Below are 19496 nucleotides of genomic sequence, written 5' to 3' on the forward strand. Positions count from 1 at the left end.
TCATTGTTGCTCACTGCGGTCGAAGGAGCGCTCAGTGAGTTTCTGTGTTTGCTCAGACGCACAAAAAATTAGAGGGAACATTGATCAGCACCCTCCCAGAACCAGAGCACCTCACGATCCCCGGGCTCCTCCTTCTTTTTGTTTGCATGGATCTCCACGTGAGAGCGCTTACGTAAAATCTGCTCTGGACCAATCAGAGCTCGCTCGCGGGGACCGGAACTCGTGTTCCATTGGTGAGAGCAGGGCGAGTTTCAGCGACCAAACAGAGCTGTCTCGTTTCATCAGTTTTTAAGGCTTTTCTTGTTGTTGTTGTTTTCTAACCCCTCCCTTAGTGATAGCGACGATGAAGCACAGCTCGAACGTCCCGGCGTTCCTCACCAAGCTGTGGACGCTGGTGGAGGACGCGGACACCAACGAGTTCATCTGCTGGAGTCAGGTACGAGCGCGAATGCTAACGGGGGGAGCTAACGGGCTCAGCTGCCATCCATGTGGGGGGAGCAGAGCGGCTCTTCCTCCCCGCACCACCCAAATGTTCGGCTATGCTACACCTGCTACCGTCCACCGCGGGCCCACACCCCCGAATCAGAACCTGCTGCCCGCTCCCAGCTGCTTCATTGTTATGTTTTGTTGCTACTGCGGCTGCGCAGCACAGCATCTCAGTATCTTGTTTTTGCTACCTCACCAGGACTCAATTTTTCTGGCTTTACTAACCTTGTGGGGACCAAAAAATATTTTTTATGAGACAAATCGCAGGGATTATAATCTGGATTTAACCAGGTTTGGAGTGAACAAACAAATAGAAAGATAAGTTGTGTGTGAGGATAAACAGAATCAGTCTCATGGATCACTCCTACAACCGTTTTTGTTTCTATAATGAAGGATGAAAATTCAAATATAAACCTAATATATCTTTTTTTTCATTTAATTTGTGTTTTTGTGTTCCCTCCTAATTGTTTCCAGGAGGGCAACAGCTTCCTGGTGTTGGACGAGCAGCGCTTCGCCAAGGAGATCCTGCCCAAGTTCTTCAAGCACAACAACATGGCCAGCTTCATCCGGCAGTTGAACATGTGTAAGCCTTCGTCGCCGCGCCGTCTGTTCCGCGGTGGAGCATCATCTTCGCCCTGCTGACTCATACATGTTTGTTCGTTGGAGGATGTTGTCATAGCAACACGCGATGGGACGGTGAAGTGCAGTCTGTGAGGTCACGGCAGCAGTCTGTTCCCTATTTGGATGTTTTTCTCCAAAGAAGATAAATACATGTGCCTGATGGAGCTTGGCCCTGAAACAGCGTTAATGTAAACATAACAGCTCGCCGTCGGAACCAAACCGAAACCTTGACAAGAGGTTGACAGTTTGCCTTAATCACTGACATGATTAAGTTGTTAAGTTTTTTTCCTCTTCAATATGGCAAATGGCGTATGCTCATATAGCATTTTGCCACCTTCTTAAAAGGCCCAGACATTGATGGCGGCGCTGTCTTTGCTATTTCACCTACAAGGAGCAATGTGAGGGTTCAGCGCATTGTCCAAGAACACTTAGACACATGGGTGGACAAGGCGGGAGCCGAACTAGCCATTTTCTGACCCATTCGCCATCAAAGTGCAACCGTGCTTTTTCTTGACCTCACACTTCTCCAGGCAGGTCAAGTGTTCTGTGCCTGAGATCAGAAACACTCCAACCACGCTGTTTTAAAGCGAATTAAAGTACAAAAATGATAGTAGTGACCTGCTTTTTTGATTGTTGAAAAGCAACTCAAAGGACGTTGTCATCTGTCCAGCTCTCCGTTGCCATGACACTGTTATTGGATGGAGGAAGCTGCAGCCTTAAATGAGAACTGATACATATACATATTTCTGCTGATTAACCACATTTTTTGGAGACCTTCTGCATTCCTGGTTCAAGTCTCTGTGCTCTGATCATTTTTTCCTCCATCATCCTGTGTTTGTGTACAGATGGGTTCCGTAAGGTGATGCACATGGATACGGGGGTCGTGAAGCAGGAGAGGGACGGACCGGTAGAGTTCCAGCACCCTTACTTCAAACACGGACAGGACGATTTGCTGGAAAACATCAAGAGGAAGGTAGAGAGGTTTTTTTTCTTTTTGGTTGGAAACAAATCTCTCAATATGGACCACAAAAAACTGTGGCTTTGACAGAATTTTTTTGTCTTACCTTGACACCCATCTGCTTTTCAGGCTTATAAAGGAAATTATATAACATTTTTAGGTTGTATTCTAATTGTTTTTGAATATAACAGAATTTTTTTGTTTCAAATATTTTAACCAAACAGGATTCATTTTTGTTTATCAAGCAGAAATCCTCAGTAGAAAGTATGAACCCTGCAGTTATTCAGGTTCTGGTTTGTCCTGATGTGTGTTCCAGGTGTCCAACACTCGGCCGGAGGACAATAAAATCCGACAGGAAGACCTGACCAAGATTTTAGCCACGGTCCAGAACGTCCACTGCAAACAGGAGAACATCGATGCCAGACTGGCTACACTGAAGAGGTGGGAGCTGCTGACGTTCATTTTTAATATCTTTCAATAGCTAATGATGATGTGTTGACTGTATATGAGAACTGGACAGAGTGAGTGTGATGTCATTTATACAAAATTGCTTAATTCAGTTGCCATTTTTTTGCAATATGGACGCCGTCATAATGGAACCAGATTTTAGTAAGCAGTGATTGTCTGAGTCGGTTTGAGTCAACATTTCTATGGCAACCACTCTCACCAATCAGGAGTGAGCTTGTTTGGGAGGCCACACCCCTTTCGTTGAATGCAATCTGTCAAATGTTTTGAACGTTCTGTGTGAGACTGCCTCCTATCTTAGAAGCATCTGATTGTCCAATTTATAACTTGAAAAACATATTATGGGAAAAAATATGATTAACAAGAACATATTAAAAAAAATGTATCAGAACAAGAATGATTATTCTGACAAATGGGAAGTAATAGCTGTTCATTTCTCAATAGAAGTTTATTGATTTTGGCTTTTTGGAGCCAGCGGGTGCTTCCTGTTTGGAAGGCCACGTTGGAGGAGTCACTCAGTCCAGTTCTCATATACAGTCAATGATTAGAACATTAAAAACGTTGTTATTCAGAATGGTAAAAGTCAGTGTTAGATTCCCCTGTTATTCAGCACGGCATCCACCAATTTTGGAGAATTTCTTCCTATTTTGCAATCTGGTTGGTTTCAATCCAACCAAACTTTATTTAAAAGCCCTTTAAAACCAACAGAACAAAGCATTACACACAAAAATATGACAAAAACCACCAAAATTTAAGAAGAAAGGGCAAAAGAAAATCCCCAAATTTGGTCAAACATTGAAAAGAATATATTTATTTACCACAAGTTATAGATACATTTAAAGCATGAATTACAGTCTGGATCGCGGGCCTAAACAGGAGCTTTGCAGTTGCATTGTGATTCCTCAGGATGGATGTCGTAATTGCTATAGAGCTGAGGTTCTGGTGTGGTTTCAGGGAGAACGAGTCTCTGTGGAGGGAGATCTCCGAGCTGAGGCAGAAGCACGTCCACCAGCAGCAGCTCATCAAGAAGGTGAGCGCCTCAGCTGAACCTGTAGTACCTGAACCCACCGTTCAAATGTAGACTCTATTCTCTGGGAAAAGCTTTATGTGGCCAACATTTTTATTTTATGTCTGTTTTTTCATCATAAACGTATTTGTTGCTGAGTTCACGAAGAACAGAATGATTTTTTCTCTTCTATGTAATAAATTAGGCTCTTTCTGCTTTTTTCTAGCTCATTCAGTTCATCGTCACGCTGGTTCAAAGCAACCGCATCATTAACCTAAAGCGTAAAAGGTGAGTCAATAATAGTAACCCTGAATGTCATCTTTTTAGTTTTGTTATGTTTACATTCATGTTTTTTTTATAGATTTCATTATAAGCCAAAGACAACACAGTCTGTTTTTGCATTGCAAATATTCAACAAAAATACAGGAAACACTAGAAGCTTGTAGATCCTCTTTCAACAGATCTGTTCTGAATCATAGGAAAGAGAGAGGATCTTTTATAGGGGATAATAAAAATGTGTAGAAATTTGTCTGAGGTGGAATTAAAAGGTGGAACCAAAGTTCAGATTTGAGCCATTTTTTTTTCCTGTTTATCCAAAGATTGTCTATCCAAAAACATTTTAGATTACTGGTGTTCAACTCTGTCTCTTTGAGAGAATTTCTCAATCCAGTAATGATGATGATGGTGTTAACAATGATGTGCAAAAGTCTTAGGAGATGAATAAAAGTTTCTAAATGGAATGAAGGCATGATGGCAGCAGGTTTGTTGTTGCTCTTCTGACTGTGCGACTTTTCTCTCTCTGACAGGTCAATCCTCAACGGAAACGGCAAAAAGCCTAAATACATTCATGAGATCTTTGATGACAAAGTGTATGTTGACCAGGTCAGTACAGCCCTATAATTCACTGTAAAAAAATGTCATTTAATGTAATTGTGAGACAGAAATGTTATTGCTTCAAAAGTTTAATTTTTGTTTCCTCAATACTTAAGATCAAACGATTAAAGACACATCTCCAGTGTTTGCTTTGATCACTGCTTTGAAGAGTTTCCACAAATGTACCTCCCTGATTGAATAAACTCTGTCCAGACGCCTGTCAACGGTCGGAACGGTGTGAAGGGATCGGAGGTTTCAGACGACGTGGTCATCTGTGATTTGACAGAGAGTGACACCGACGGGACAGCAGAGGTCGCCGAGAGTCCACCTCACACCTTTGAGCCCAGGTAAATCAAGAATCCAGATAAATCCGTCCTACAGTGAGATGAGTTTGCAGGGTAACAGCTCTGCCTCTAAATGCTCTCCTCAGTGAGGTGGAGATCGTGGAGGTGGACCTGGACAGCTGCGGGGTTCTGCCGGCTGAGGCGGAAGTGAGCGCAGAGGAGCTCCGACAGACGGAGGTCGAGGAGGTGGAAGAGGTCCCCGATATCACAGCGGTGACGGACACCATCCAGCGGAGCAGCTCTACGGACAGCAACGCCCTGCTGCTCAACAAACCCTCCAGTTTGAGTCTGGAGGATCCCGTAAAGATGATGGACTCCATCATGAACGAGAACGGAGCGATCTCCCAGAACATCAACCTGCTGGGAAAGTGAGTCCTCCAACAGATTTGCTGTTATATGACCCAACAAGAGCTGGTGTAGTCCCGGGACAGATCACTTCCTCTCTGTAACTGTATTAAATTACGTTGTTTACAGTTATAGTTGGTCACTTCCTCAACTTTTTACAGTGTAGTGGTTGTAGCTTGTAGTGGTTTGTAATTGGTGCACATACTTTTGAAGGATTTGTTGTTTTTATCTGAAATACAAGCTGAACTTTACGATTACACTTCACCGTTGTTTACATTAGGATCACGTTCAGTCATGTAGATCGTTTGAATAGTCAAAGATTTATTGAGTGTGTTAAAAAGGTTAAGGCAGCCATGAGCAGCTGAACTTGAAGAGGTCATGCCAGCAGATGGCGCTGTTTTGCAGCTCTTTGACTGTTGCTCTGTGTGTTTCAGGCTGGAGCTCATGGACTATCTGGACAGCATCGACTGCAGTCTGGAGGACTTTCAGGCCATGATCTATGAGAAACAGTTTGGTGTTGATTTCGAGGTAACATCCCTTCATCACGCCTCACCTACATGAAGAAAGCAGAAACATTCTCTTACTGTATAATTTCCATTGCTTTGTTGGGTCTCGAGTTATGATTTGATGGAGTTTTGTTAAATGTTTTCTGTCAGAATGGTTCTAGAGTCTTTTATTTTTTAATCTTGGTTTAAAATCCTTGTTTTTAGGAGAGCGTGTCGGCTAAGGACAACAACACAGAGCCGGTCAGAAGCAAGACAGAGAAGGCCAACACAGGTAAGACAAGATGTCTTAGTCTTGGTTAGTATGTTTTAATGTAATTATACCACCAAAATCCTAATCTTCCTGTATTTTTATATCAACATTGCAGTTTAGGTCGCTACCCGATACTAGCAAATGTACTGATGGTTAGAAGAATCTTGGTGTGAAATGTCCAAACGGTGCATATCTTGTGAATCTTGCTCCAGGCTTTATCTTTCACTGTTTTATTTGGATCTATAAAAGACCGAGTGTCATATAAATCTGTCCATGGGCTAATTTTTCCTTCATTGTCAATTTTCGACAATGTCGCTACCCATACGTCACTACCAAATCCGAGTCCCAGATTAGTTAAGTTCAATTGGATTCAACTAAAAATGGATGCACGTTTTGTACGTAGAGCCCTAAAACAGTCATTCATAATAACTTGTTTAGCTAAACATGAATGTGAAAGTTTGGAATATGGAAGCCCGAAATGTATAGATGTGTGCATTTACGTAGACTTTTTATCGGAAGTGGTTGCTCAAATACGCGTTTCTGAGCCCGGTGGAAACATAGCAGAACACAGAGATGTGTGCCGCCAACATAAGTTGAAGTTTATTCAACTAGAGCTCTTTGTGTTTATGTAGACTTGATTTTTGGACTCTGTTGGAGATGCAATTAGCTTGATGACAGGCTTTGACCATCTCATCCAGGATTACTCTTGTTTCCTTAGATAAGCAGCTCATCCAGTACACCTGCTGCCCCCTGCTGGCTTTCCTTGATGGCTGCGCCCCTCCTCCAGATCTGGACGTGGGCTCCAACACTCCAGTAGGGTCAGACTTATGCTTGCAGACCCCCTCCAGCCCCGGCGGCGTTGTGGAGCTGCCCTCAGAGCTGCTGGATCCTGCCGAGGAGCCCAAGAAGGTGGGCCGCAGCTCCCTGATCCGCTTGGAGCCGCTGACCGAGGCGGAGGCCAGCGAGGAGACGCTTTTCTACCTGTGTGAGCTGAGTCCTGCCCCACCTGAGGCTGACTCCGCCCAACTGAGCCAAGTATGAGCAGATCTGCTGGACGTCGCCCTGCTGGGATCAGATCCCGCTTTGACTCTGTGCCCCCTCCTCCACTCCCTCAGCACTTATCATCAGCTCAAATGAGGGAGGAGCCCCTCACCACAAAGTTTTTTTTATTCCGATTGCTACCTGTGTTCTCGTGAAATTTCTGTGAGACGTAGAGATGAGGAGCAGACTTAAGTCATCACCACAGGAGGAAGATGAAGCCCATTTTTTCTTCCTCTCTGCCCATATTTGGTCCAAAACCACAAAAACCCTCACCTTGTACATACATTTATTTATACCCACTTGTGTTTGTATTTTGTTAAATTTCCTTCCAAAGCTGACATTTCATAAAGCAGCATTCCTACAGAAGAGAGGAGTTTGCTTCAAACTGCTGTGCAGCAGCTTTGCTCAGGTTCTGCAGTCGCTCTGCCTGAAGCCCATCCATGCACAAACACTGCAGAGCTGCAGCGGGAGGGAAGGGAAGGGAAATCCTCCTGCAGAAATGGAGCTGAGACTCACTGTGGAGAGCTCTGAAACCCGTTGGAGCAGCCGAGGAGCATCGTGACGGCAGCTGAGGCTTCTACATGAACCTCTTAGACGGGTGGAACTGCTGATTTCTGTAAACATAGAACCAGAACAGAGCTTTTTTCATGCCGCCTCTGGCCTTTGCTGAGTCAGGCACTCCGGGCCTGCAGACATCATGTGGAACAGAGTTGTGAGGTAGTCTCTGTGTCGACCTTTGAAGCCATGCAGCTAAAATAAAGTTCATGTCTCAGTGATTTTTTTGTGTCTCCATGGTGTCACATCAATGCTCAGAACTGAAGAAGAAAGTGTGTCAGATCAGAGGTGAAAGATCCGTCCAATGGTCTGGTTTGCTTTTAAATGTGTGAATGTTTTAAAGAACTACTCCAATCATCTTTTGATCTATTGCAGTGCTTTAAGTGGGCCGGTGCGCTCCGGTGCTGAGCACCGGGACTTCTTAAAATCTCACATCGGAGCACCGGCACTTCTCACCTAGCTGGGACCGTCCGGTGCTCTGATTAGATCAATTTAGACTTGAGTATGCAGAGGAATCACGAGGTGCGCGCAAGACATCCTACACATGAGAGATGATACAGTGCTAAATTTCTTTTATACCGCTCCGCGCGCTATTCCGACAGTACAACACAAGCTCCTCATTATCCTTCCTCTCTCTCTCACTTATGGTGCAAAAAGAAGTAAACACATCCAGCGGTCTCCAGATTTCTACTCTACGCCGTCAACACAAACTTGTCTGTGCAATGTAATAAGCAAAAGAAAGGACTTTAGCGTGAATGAAAACCCAATGATGATCTCGTGGCTACGGGGTGTTAAAAGAACGCGGGTGGAAACGGAGGCGGACTCTCAGACTGACGCCTCACACAGCCAGGTAATGACCATAGACTGTATAAGAAATAACTGGACAGAGCAACCCCCCCCTACTTCCGTGTTCCATATAGGAAGTACCACTGGGTTGCAAAAAGGCCAAAGTCCCATTGACTTACATTGGGAAACAGACAGTTATTTCTCAGTCATTTTATATCTCAGAATAATCGTTCTTCCTCTGCTGCTTTCTGCTTAACTTCTTTTTTCTGATCCTAATTTTTTTTAAAGATTTTTTTCCATTATCACAAGTTATTAGAGTTATAAATTGACCAATCAGATGGCTCAATAAGCGTTTGTGGGTCTGACGTCGACCGTCTGGGGGGTTTGAGTGACAGATGACGGGTAGCCAATGGGAGCAGACTTCATCAATGGGTCCGTGAAGACCTTTTAACACCTACTTTACAATTCAACAATGTAATCATTGTCATACTGTTGTTTTCCTCAATGGAATGTACCGATGCAGCAGTTTAAAACAACAAGAGGAGCATGCTGTCGACATTTTTAGATGAGGATTTACTCTGTAGAAATAGATTTCACTCTGAGGTTATGTGCTTTGGACTTTTTTCTTTGTTTAACGTTCGTTTTTCTTTATTTCACTGTTTTGATTGTAGCTTATAAATTATAAGTTGAGTATCATACGGAATGGTACAGCTACTCCATAAAACCACCAACCAAAGTTTCATCTTCAACTTTAAATAATTAAATTTTTTATGAAAAAAATAATTAAAATAATTTTACAAACACACGTTAGTGTTTGATTACATTTATTTTTAGACTAGACTTGAGCTCCCTCTTTCTTATTTCATATTAAGACACGCTGAAAAAAGGACTTCTTTTTATCGATTAATATTTACATTCAAGATTCTATTTTATGTTTCGACTTCCGATAAAGAGAGCACCGCCACTTCTGGTTGTCCACTTAAAGCACTGATCTATTGTAAGTGTTTCCAGTGGTCTTTTAATTATTATTATACCGTTTTTATAGTAAAGACACTTTGGAAGCTTCCTCACTCATTCACTTACAATGGAAAAAGAAGTACAAAAAAAAAACTTGATAGTTTTTGCATTTCTTTCAACATCACTTCTCATTTTTATTTTTTTTTTATTAGCTAATTTACCAAGGTTTCAACATGCTTGTGTCTTGCCTTTGCAAACTTTGTTTTTTAACGTTTTTGCTTAAAAAAAATCTTTAAATCTGTCAGCATCTTCATGTAGTAAACTGCATACTCTGAGACCATATTCAGTTGCATTATTATTTTTTATCTTACTTTCATCATGTTCTAAATCATAATGGAACACAAAAATATTTAAAAGGTGAAAATAATTTTAAATATATGCATGACACGACGTTTTAAAAGCGAAAAACTGTTCACAAACATGGCTGCAGCCTGTCAAAACGATGCGCATGCGCCGTTCACATCCTTCAGCCTCTCTTCGGGTGAAGTCGTTCCGACTCGGTAAAATTCGGCATTCTGACTGAAAACCAGAGAAGAAACAACATCCGCGATGGGAGCTGTCCTCGGGTTGTGTTCCGTGGCGAGCTGGGTAAGAAACGCATTATTTTGTGGACAAGCCGCCACTGAGGCGTTTTAACGAAGGATTAAAAGCTCATTGGTGACATTTGATGAAGGATAAAGCAGCTCTTTGACGTGTTTTCGGAACGCCAGGAAAGGCCCGCTGGACAGCCATCATGACTGCGCAGTCACGGTTTGTGTTGTGACGCAGGATAACCGCTTTCCAGTGGAAAATGTCGGTCCAAAATGTCCGAATTATTACCGAATCGACGGTGTTTGAACCGAACCGTGACGCAGTTCACGTGAACGCGTGCACGAGGCGTTGTTTGTGAACAGCGTTGAGTGCGGTAAACACGGAGCCGCGCGGATGGAGAACCGCGTGATGTAACCTTATCTGCGGCACGGTGTCCACAGTAGCCTCCGTACCGCCTTGGCAGCGGTACCGAGCCCAGAAAACGAAATGGGCTTAGTGGGTTTGCGGAACGCCCCCTGGTGGTGTTCTAGGGAACAGCCGACATGTTTATAAACACAACTTGACCTCTTTGTGCAGTCACTGCGTGTGACGTAAGATGCTCAGAATGAACCGGGTTATTCCTGGTGAAGTTGTCTTAACATCACAGAGAATCTCATTAGATAGTGACTAAAATAACTTGTTTACTATACTGTCGTCATAAACAAATTTTCTTGTAAACAAAAACTATGATTAGAAGGTGTCTTACCCATATTTATATTTACTTTTAACTATGTTAGCCACATTTTTTTAACTGTGATTTCATAAGATATAGTTTCTTCAAGAGTTTATTAGAAATTCAGGGACAATTGGTGCAGAGCAACCCCAACCCCCTTCCCATCACCTATAACTGAGAACACAACCTAGAGCTATGTCCGAATCCCCCCCCTCCCCCACACACCCACTATATAGTGAACTATATTGTGCATTCGCCATTTTCTAATGCTGTCAGAATCTACTAATTACAAAATCGAGTGACTAGAAATTTCCCAGAAGTCTTTGTGAAAAACTAGCGTACATCCATGCTCACAAGATTAGCAAATATAGACCACAATGCATTGCGGTCGAACAATTTTGAACAAAAAAAACGTGTTTAAATGTAATTTTTGAATAAATCATCCACATTTTCACCATCAGAACACAGTGGAGTCATAAATAAACGTTGGGAAATGTTCATATTCATTTGATTTTGTGAAATCAGTGACGTCATATCCGCCGTTTAGAAAAACGAAAGAAAATTAGTGAGCATCGTGTCAGAATTGCCTTTAAAATCCAGGGCACTATAAAGTTTTTTTGAGTAGTTAGGGATTAGTGGGAATTCAGAAAGCTTAGAATTGAGAAAAAGTCCAGTTAAAGCTCCAACTAACCCATGTTTAATTTGACAGATCCCGTGCTTGTGCGGCAGCGCCCCCTGTCTGCTGTGTCGATGCTGCCCTTCTGGAAACAACTCCACAGTGACGCGCCTCATCTACGCCCTTTTCCTGCTCCTGGGCGTGGCTGTGGCCTGCATCATGTTGATGCCCGGCATGGAGGGTCAGCTGAAGAAGGTACAGAGGAGGTTCTGCTCCAATGAGAACTTTTGCTTAGCGACAAACCTGCATGTTTAACCCTCCATTTGCACCATGAAGATAAAGTTCTAACTTCATTTACTTCTTACAAACCACGTAAATGTAATTAGTTTTGCTTTATGTGAAGGTCTGTCTTGATGATCAGCAGCTTCTACTGTGTCTCCTGAGTTGTCATGTGGCTTAATGTGACTAAAATTATAGCTTGACTTTCTGCAAACTTGAATTTTATTTTTAATTTTTCAACACAAAGAATTTCTTGGTAAAAATAAGCTGCAATGTATTATCAGTCTTGGTTAAGAAAGATCTTAAAGTAGGAATGAATGAGTTTCTTCCTATGGTAGTTTTCTGGTTATGTTTCTATGATTTTGTGTCACACTTTTGTTAGTCACATGATTGTCATCCATTCATAGCATTGACACATTCTCTGCATGTTTCTTTATACACAGTCCAAGTCAGCAATTTCTTTGATTCAGTCTTTTTGATTATGTGTAGCACAAAAATCCTGAGTCCTGAAGTTTAGATGTTTTACTCTTGTGTACATTAATGAAGCTCAGTTCTGAGGCGTTCTGTTTCCTGTAGATTCCAGGTTTCTGTGAGGGCGGGATGGGCTCCTCCATTCCCGGCGTGGAAGGTCACGTGAACTGCGACGTGCTGGTGGGCTACAGGGCCGTGTACCGCGTCTGTTTCGGCATGGCCATGTTCTTCCTGCTCTTCTCTCTGCTCTTGATCAAAGTGAGGAGCAGCCAGGATCCTCGGGCGGCGCTACACAACGGGTACGTCTCTGACCATCCTCCCATCTCTCCACAGCAACCAGTCATCCACCCTGCTTTTTTTCAAATTCGTTTTATTTCTTTTTTTTTGTGGGATCCATTTTTTTCCCATTTTTCAGAAATTTACTTTGTTTTACTCTGACTTTTGACTTTTTCTCTGATTCTATCGGGAAGATTTTCTGCTGATTTCAAACCCTAAAGATACTTTTTCATGTGAACATAAAGGCACACTCCAATCATCTTTTGATCTATTGTAAAATTAAGATTATGAAGTTTTTAGCTAAAATCCCAAAAATATGTCCTCTTCTGGGACATAGTTTCTGCAGAGTGGCAGGAGTTCAGTAGATATTCATCACTGAGGGACCGTTGGTATGGAGAAACCCCGCCCCCTTTACCCTCCACGGTGTCAGGAGCTTAATGGATTTTCTACGTCACAAAAACAATTACCGTATTTTTCGGACTATAAGTCGCACCGGAGTATAAGTCGCAGGGGCCAAAAAATGCATAATGAAGAAGAAAAAACCATACATAAGTCGCACTGGAGTATAAGTCGCATTTTTTTCAAGTAATTTATTTTACAAACTGGTTGAAATAAACGATATTACATCATCCTGGAAGGTAAGTTATAACATTCATAAGTGAATAGAAAACAGGCTGAATATGTGTCAACAACACATATTAGCATCATGAAAAAAACGAAAAGGTGTAGCATTTATATAACATAACAGTTTTATTTACCTATAGCCTCAAGAACTCATCAACTTTGTATCTTTACTGTAATTAATTGCACGCAATCTCACTCCATATCACTAAATCCCTTAAATTCTTCGTCCTCTGTGTCACGTCTGAATAACTAAAGTAAATAAAGTAATTGCATAGATCACTCTAGACTTACGGTCCATATCTCATCATTAAAAATTCGTATATAAGTCGCACTGGAGTATAAGTCGCAGGGACATTCAATCTATGAAAAAAACCGCGACTTATAGTCCGGAAAATACGGTATTTTTTTTTTTTTTTCAAACAGAATTTTTTTGTCTGCTCCTGATTCACAATGATTTAAATAAAAAAATACTCAGAAATGCAATTTTGAGCTTAATTTTGTCTTCTATCATAAAAAAATACCACAAGAACATGTTAGAAAACACAATTTTCTTCTGAAAGGGTCTTTAGTTTGACAACTGCACTTATAGATTAAAAGATTTACACATGCAGGTTTTCCTGCTGACACCTTGTTCCCATTTATCTCAAAGGTTTACTACAAAATAATTATTCTGCGTATCCAAAGTAATGGCTGTATCCTCCTCACAGAGAACAACAGTTGTGTAGTTTGCTGACAGCAAATGAGCAAAGCTAGAAAACCCTCTAAAATAAAAAAAAAGTTTGAAAATCATCATTCTCTGAAAAAAAATCAGATAATGAACTCAGATGTGCGAGCAGAATTTCTGATTATTTTTAGATGCAATGATCTCAGGATCTAAAGGATTGTCTCACTTCTGGGTTTCAGGTTCTGGTTCTTCAAGTTTGCAGCAGCTGTTGCCATCACCGTCGGTTCGTTCTTCATCGCAGAAGGTCCCTTCACCACCGGTAACGCTCACTCCCTGCAGCCTCTCGAGTCTGTTCCTCTCACACGAGCATGAAGCTGCTGAGCTCTCCGTCAGCTGGTTCTGATGGTTCTACTGGTACCTGTTCAGTTCCACAGAACCAGTGATGCTCTCAGAACCTCTCAGGTTCCAACAGTAAATGTATTGTCTCAGGAAATGCTGTTTTCTAGTTTGCTGTTTTCCTGCTTGAGATTTTAGGCTCCGCCCCCTAGTCTAAGGTGTACTAATGCCCCATCTGAATTCTGTTTCTGCTCTGGGTCAGAGTCAGAATGTTCTGACCGTCTCTGTCTGATCCACAGTGTGGTTCTACGTGGGTATGGCGGGAGCTTTCTGCTTCATCCTGATCCAGCTGGTGCTGCTCATCGACTTCGCCCACTCCTGGAACGAGTCGTGGGTGGAGAAGATGGAGGAGGGGAACTCGCGGTGCTGGTATGCAGGTACGCAGCTGAAAAAACAGAATCAACCTGGAGGTCGGGTCAGACTGAGTTTAAAGACACAGTGAAATGATCAGTTCATGTCAAAGTTGGGGTGTGTGATGTAAACAGAACCACCTGCAGAACCAGGAGCCGCATGATGAGGTTCTGTTGTCTCCACAGCTCTGCTGTCGGTCACCACGCTCAACTACCTACTGTCCCTGGTGTCTCTGGTCCTGTTCTACGTTTACTACACCCACTCTGACGGCTGCACCGAGAACAAAGTCTTCATCAGCATCAACATGCTGCTCTGCCTCGGTGTCTCCATCGTGTCCGTGCTGCCCCACATTCAGGTGAGGGATCCCTCATGTCGGAGGATGATGAAGGTGTGGCCTAAACAGTCAGCAGGTCTTGTGACTCTCTCCTGTCTCTTGTCTGTAAAAGGAGTCACAGCCTCGGTCCGGTCTGCTGCAGTCCTCCCTGGTCACCCTGTACACCATGTACCTGACCTGGTCCGCCATGACCAATGAGCCAGGTGAGTCAGCAGCCACGCCCCCCACCTGATCGCATCATCATGACAGCTCTGAGCGGACATTCACACAACCTCCAATCGGCAGCTCAACACCCAATACATAATCTGTTCATGGTTTCTTCTACATGACATCATCTCTATCTCCTCTGTTTCACAGACAGGAAGTGTAACCCGAGCCTTCTGGGTATCATCGGGTTGAACAGCACCAGTCCAGCTGGCAAGGACCAGGTTGTTCAGTGGTGGGATGCCCAGGGAATTGTGGGATTGATCCTGTTCCTCATGTGTGTCCTGTACTCCAGGTGAGCATCTGTCGTCTTGTAAAAACACTCTGAGGTCAGCTGGTGGCTCTGCGTCACATGACCCTCTGTTTGTTCGGCAGCATCCGCAACTCGTCCACCACCCAGGTCAACAAGCTGACGCTGACCACCGACGAGTCGGCGCTGATCGAAGACGGGCCTCAGAGCGACGGCTTCGAGGAGGGCGGCAGCCTCAACAGAGCCGTAGACAACGAGAAGGACGGCGTCACCTACTCCTACTCCTTCTTCCACTTCATGCTGTTCCTGGCCTCGCTCTACATCATGATGACTCTGACCAACTGGTACAGGTAGGAGGCAGGAGCTTCTGCTGCATCCGCTTAAGAAAATAGGTCCTGACCAAAATCAGACCAGGTTCTTTAAGATTTCATGTTCAGCTGCAAAAGTTCTGATGTGCAGAACTTTAGAATGTGTACTAATTAGGGTTGCCTCGACTAATCAACTATTAAAATAGTCGACGAGAAATGTAATAGTAGTTACTTGATATTATATGGAGTCAGAGTGTAGTAAAGTTGAAAGTTATAATGGCATTCTGCTAGCTTTTTGGACCATTTTGGAATTTATTAAGGTTTTTTTAAGCTATTTTGGAGTTTAACTAAAATTTCAGCTGGCTATCAACTTCAGCGTTTTTAGCTGTCAATTTCAGCATCTTCAGCTGCCAAATTCAACTTACAGCATTCACACTCATATTATCACAGGTAATGCTGCATACAGTATCTAGTTTTTAGTTAGTTTAAAGCTAATGATGGTTAAGATGTGTTCTTTACATCCACTTTGCGCATGACCCGATTAGTCGACCATTAAAATAATCGTTTGCGGCAGCTCTAGTGCTGATTGTGTGAACGTTGTGCGTCTGCAGCCCTGACTCTGCTAATGAGGCCATGACCAGCCGCTGGCCGTCTGTGTGGGTGAAGATCTCGTCCAGTTGGATCTGCCTGGGCCTCTACGTCTGGACCCTGGTGGCCCCGCTGGTTCTGGTCAACAGAGACTTTGACTGAGTGTCTGGCTCTCGGCAGAGCCTCACTGCGATCCTGTAGATAGCTGCACTGCATCACCCGCTTCGCCCGGACTCAGTTCTGCGCTGCTGGACTGCCCTGCATTCGGTCCAGCGCTGCAGAACCTGGCCGCATGTTGCCTCAGACTCCGTGTCCTGTCATCTTCGTGGTTCTTCTCGCTGACCCGACTGTAAATATGTGGTGAAAAAGTGAGTGTGCACGTGTTTCCTCTGTAGATACCGTTAATGCATGAGCAGAACCGAACAGAACCTTGTTGAGAACAATGACGCAGAAGCAGCTCGGAGCTGTGAGACAGGAGCAGAACGAGTCCAAGAACTGACGCCGTTTTATCCATTTTCACAATCAGTGTTGTGTGGTATTGTTGTGTATTTTGTTGACGTGGCGCCCCCTACAGCTTACGCACAACTCTATACTGCTTCCTATTAACAGTGAATTTAGTGTTGTTTTTTAGGTGAGTATAATGTGTTTAGTTAAATTATTTTGTTTCTTTTAGCTTTTCTTGTTTTTGACTAGGATGTAACTCCATAAATAAAATAAAAAAATACAAAAATAAGTTTGTATTTGTTCTTATTTTACATTTGACCCTATTTTGTTGCACCTTTATTCTTATGAAACTGGTGGTATTTCTTTTTAATTGATTTGTATTTAGAATGATTGAAGAGAAACTGCAGGTCAGCTCCTTATCTGTCCGAGTGATCATCAATAAAGACGACCTCAGAAATCGTCCACATTCCCTCAGCGCTTCAGCTGGTGCCCCTGACCTTCGTCCCGATGGCCGTGGATTTTATCAGTGTTGAGTAAAATGCTGGTTTAGCTTTAAAGTATTTCTCTGTTCCAGCTGAAGCAAAAAATGTGATTTTTCATTTCTGGGGGTATTAGCTATGGTCATATATTAACTGGAATGAGCACTTCTGACATGATCTATGGGGTTATAAAAGGCAGAAATTAACCCTTTAGTGCCTCAACTGAATTTGCTGGAATTTGCTCCGCCCCACTCTAAAGGTGAAGTAGAGTTAATGGGACATTCTCATATTTGAACACATTTTTGCGTTAATACAGTCAGAACAGCTACATTTTTTTAAACCAGGCTGTTTTTTTGGTGTACCTTTAGATCAGGTGTTAACGTGAAGTTGCTCACTTCTGAAACCAGACTCTAGTGGCCAGTATTTGGTATCGCACTGAGCTTCAATTTCAGGCTTCAGAGCTTCTACACAATCTTTAAAGTTTAAAAAGTGTAAAAAACAAAACAAACCAAGGGAAATATTGTGTATAACTGAGATAGCTGATTCACGGAGGCTGTCTCTGGAGAGATGTGCCGAAAGGGAAAAACTGAGATAAATGGTCCCATATGCATTTATAGAAGGTGTACGATGCCTTTTTAATCATTTCTCTCAATGTCATTTCCTTAAATGGATGGAAATTACAATCCCCATCCAGAAGTTATGAACGGAAGAAGACTGAAGACAGTGTTACTCAAAATAGCAACTAAAGTTATAGTGGCCAAAAGTGGTGCTTCTGTCACAGTTTGACAGATCTCTGTCTCTCTGTCGCCCTCCTCTGGCTGTCTCTGCCACTGCTATCATCTGGGCCAAAATTTGCTCTGGTCTTGATTATACTTCATATCAGTTTTCTGCTTCACCTTCAAGCCTGACCTCTTTATTGAATTATCTTCATAATTTCACACTGTATGTACTGCATGTCAACACCACCATCTTCAGGTTCCATCATCTTCTGATCAATAAACTATTTTCTCTCCCCCAGGTATCCTCCTAATCTTTTATCATGACAATTTTAAGGTCCCTGGAGCCAAACCAGCTACCATTAAGCAGATCACCAGGCTGTTGCTCACATACACACACCTCGGGAGCAAAGTAGACACACCAATATACCTATGACACATGTTTTTGTACTGTGGGAGGCAGTCGGAGGAAAGAGAAATCCCGCCTATGCATGTGGAGAATACGCAAACTCCACAAAGAAAGGTTCCAACTGGGATTTGAACCAGAGCCTTCGCTCTGAGGTGAGACTGTCAGCCACTACACCAGCCTGGCAACATTTGTGGACATTTAAAAATTAGTGACAGTTTTCTTTCTTCGAATTATGACAACTTTTATCACATTTTATTACCAATATGTCAGAATTTACAACAAACGATTCATGACGAAAGCTAAATATTAAAAGTAAACATATAATTTAAAAATAGAAATGCTAATGATATGTGTAAAGTCAAATGTTAAAATGTAAAACTTAAACAAAAATGTAAGCCTAAATGTTTAATTTAATTTAAATATTTGATCAAAATGGAAAATATTTCATGGTACAGCGCTTTGGGCGTGGAAAAATTATGACATTTTCCAAACATTTTGATGTATTAACATTCCAATGTATTGATATTTTTTATATTCAGTAGCACCCTTTTATGCACGGTGGCGCAATGGTTAGCGCTCTTGCCTCACAGCAAGAAGGCCCCAGTTCGAATCCCGGCTGGGACCTTTCTGTGTGGAGTTTGCATGTTCTCCCCGTGCATGCGTGGGTTTTCACCGGGGACTCCGGCTTCCTCCCACCGTCCAAAAACATGCTTCATAGGTTAATTGGTGACTCTAAATTGCCCCTAGGTGTGATTGTGTGAGTGAATGGGTGTGTGATTGAGGCCCTGCGACAGACTGGCGACCTGTCCAGGGTGTACCCCGCCTTCGCCCTTCAGTAGACGGGATAGGCTCCGGCATCCCCGCGACCCCGACGGGGACGAAGCGGTTAAGAAGATGGATGGATGGATGGATAGCACCCTTTTAAGTGATTTAAATAACACATTTGTTTGTAGAACATTCTGGCACAAAGGTAATAAAAATGCAGCAAATGTTGCTGAATCTGACTGAACTTTGAAATTTGCATTCAATAAATAAATGCGTATACTTTTTTTTTTTTAAATATAAGCAATAAAAAAATCTTTACTGTCATTGTCACAAGCACAGTGAAATTCAAAAGTGCTTTCTGGTCCATGCAACACTCATACATTAAAACGAACAATGATAGAAGCATACAACTAACAACAATAAGGAAAAATTCAGATTTTTTTTTTTTTTTTTTTTAAGTAAAAATACATAAAAGCTATGTCCGAATTTCTACCCTAATCCCTAACTGCTAAAAACACTATTGTGCGGGTCTATCAAGTGCCCTGGATTCAACTCCAGATATGACATCGATTTCACAAAGTCAAAATCGAATTAATACGAACATTCACAATGTCTATTTGTGACTCCATTGTGTTACGATGATGAAAATGTTTATGATTTGTTAAAAAGTTACATTGAAACATTTTTCTCAAAAATTGTTCAGCTGCAATGCATTGTGGTCTATATTTGCTAATGTAGTGAGCATCGATGCATGCTAGTTTTTCGCAAAGACTTCTGGAAAATTTCTAGTTCAGTGGATTTTGGAATTGTAGATTCGAACAGCAAT

The 19496-nt window shown here is 42.4% G+C and overlaps 2 protein-coding genes across 2 annotated transcripts; both read left to right on the forward strand.

The window, feature by feature from the left end:
• The first annotated feature begins 106 nt into the window (after nt 1–106).
• hsf2 (heat shock transcription factor 2) lies at nt 107–7671 on the forward strand. Its single transcript, XM_024290804.2, has 13 exons — nt 107–233; nt 333–436; nt 961–1069; nt 1953–2080; nt 2382–2506; nt 3485–3560; nt 3763–3824; nt 4343–4418; nt 4623–4756; nt 4840–5121; nt 5533–5626; nt 5809–5875; nt 6573–7671. Exons 2-13 carry the CDS (start codon nt 344–346, stop codon nt 6893–6895), a joined length of 1569 nt encoding a protein of 522 aa, XP_024146572.1. The 5' UTR covers nt 107–233; nt 333–343; the 3' UTR covers nt 6896–7671.
• Nucleotides 7672–9689: 2018 nt separating this feature from the next.
• serinc1 (serine incorporator 1) lies at nt 9690–16590 on the forward strand. Its single transcript, XM_024290803.2, has 10 exons — nt 9690–9841; nt 11206–11367; nt 11968–12161; nt 13666–13745; nt 14062–14199; nt 14359–14528; nt 14620–14710; nt 14865–15006; nt 15087–15311; nt 15881–16590. The coding sequence occupies exons 1-10, from the start codon at nt 9803–9805 to the stop codon at nt 16017–16019; spliced, it is 1380 nt and encodes a 459-aa protein (XP_024146571.1). The 5' UTR covers nt 9690–9802; the 3' UTR covers nt 16020–16590.
• Nucleotides 16591–19496: the final 2906 nt, after the last annotated feature.

The sequence above is a fragment of the Oryzias melastigma genome, linkage group LG24 (genome assembly GCF_002922805.2).
Source record: "Oryzias melastigma strain HK-1 linkage group LG24, ASM292280v2, whole genome shotgun sequence".
NCBI classification, from domain to species: Eukaryota; Metazoa; Chordata; class Actinopteri; order Beloniformes; family Adrianichthyidae; genus Oryzias; species Oryzias melastigma.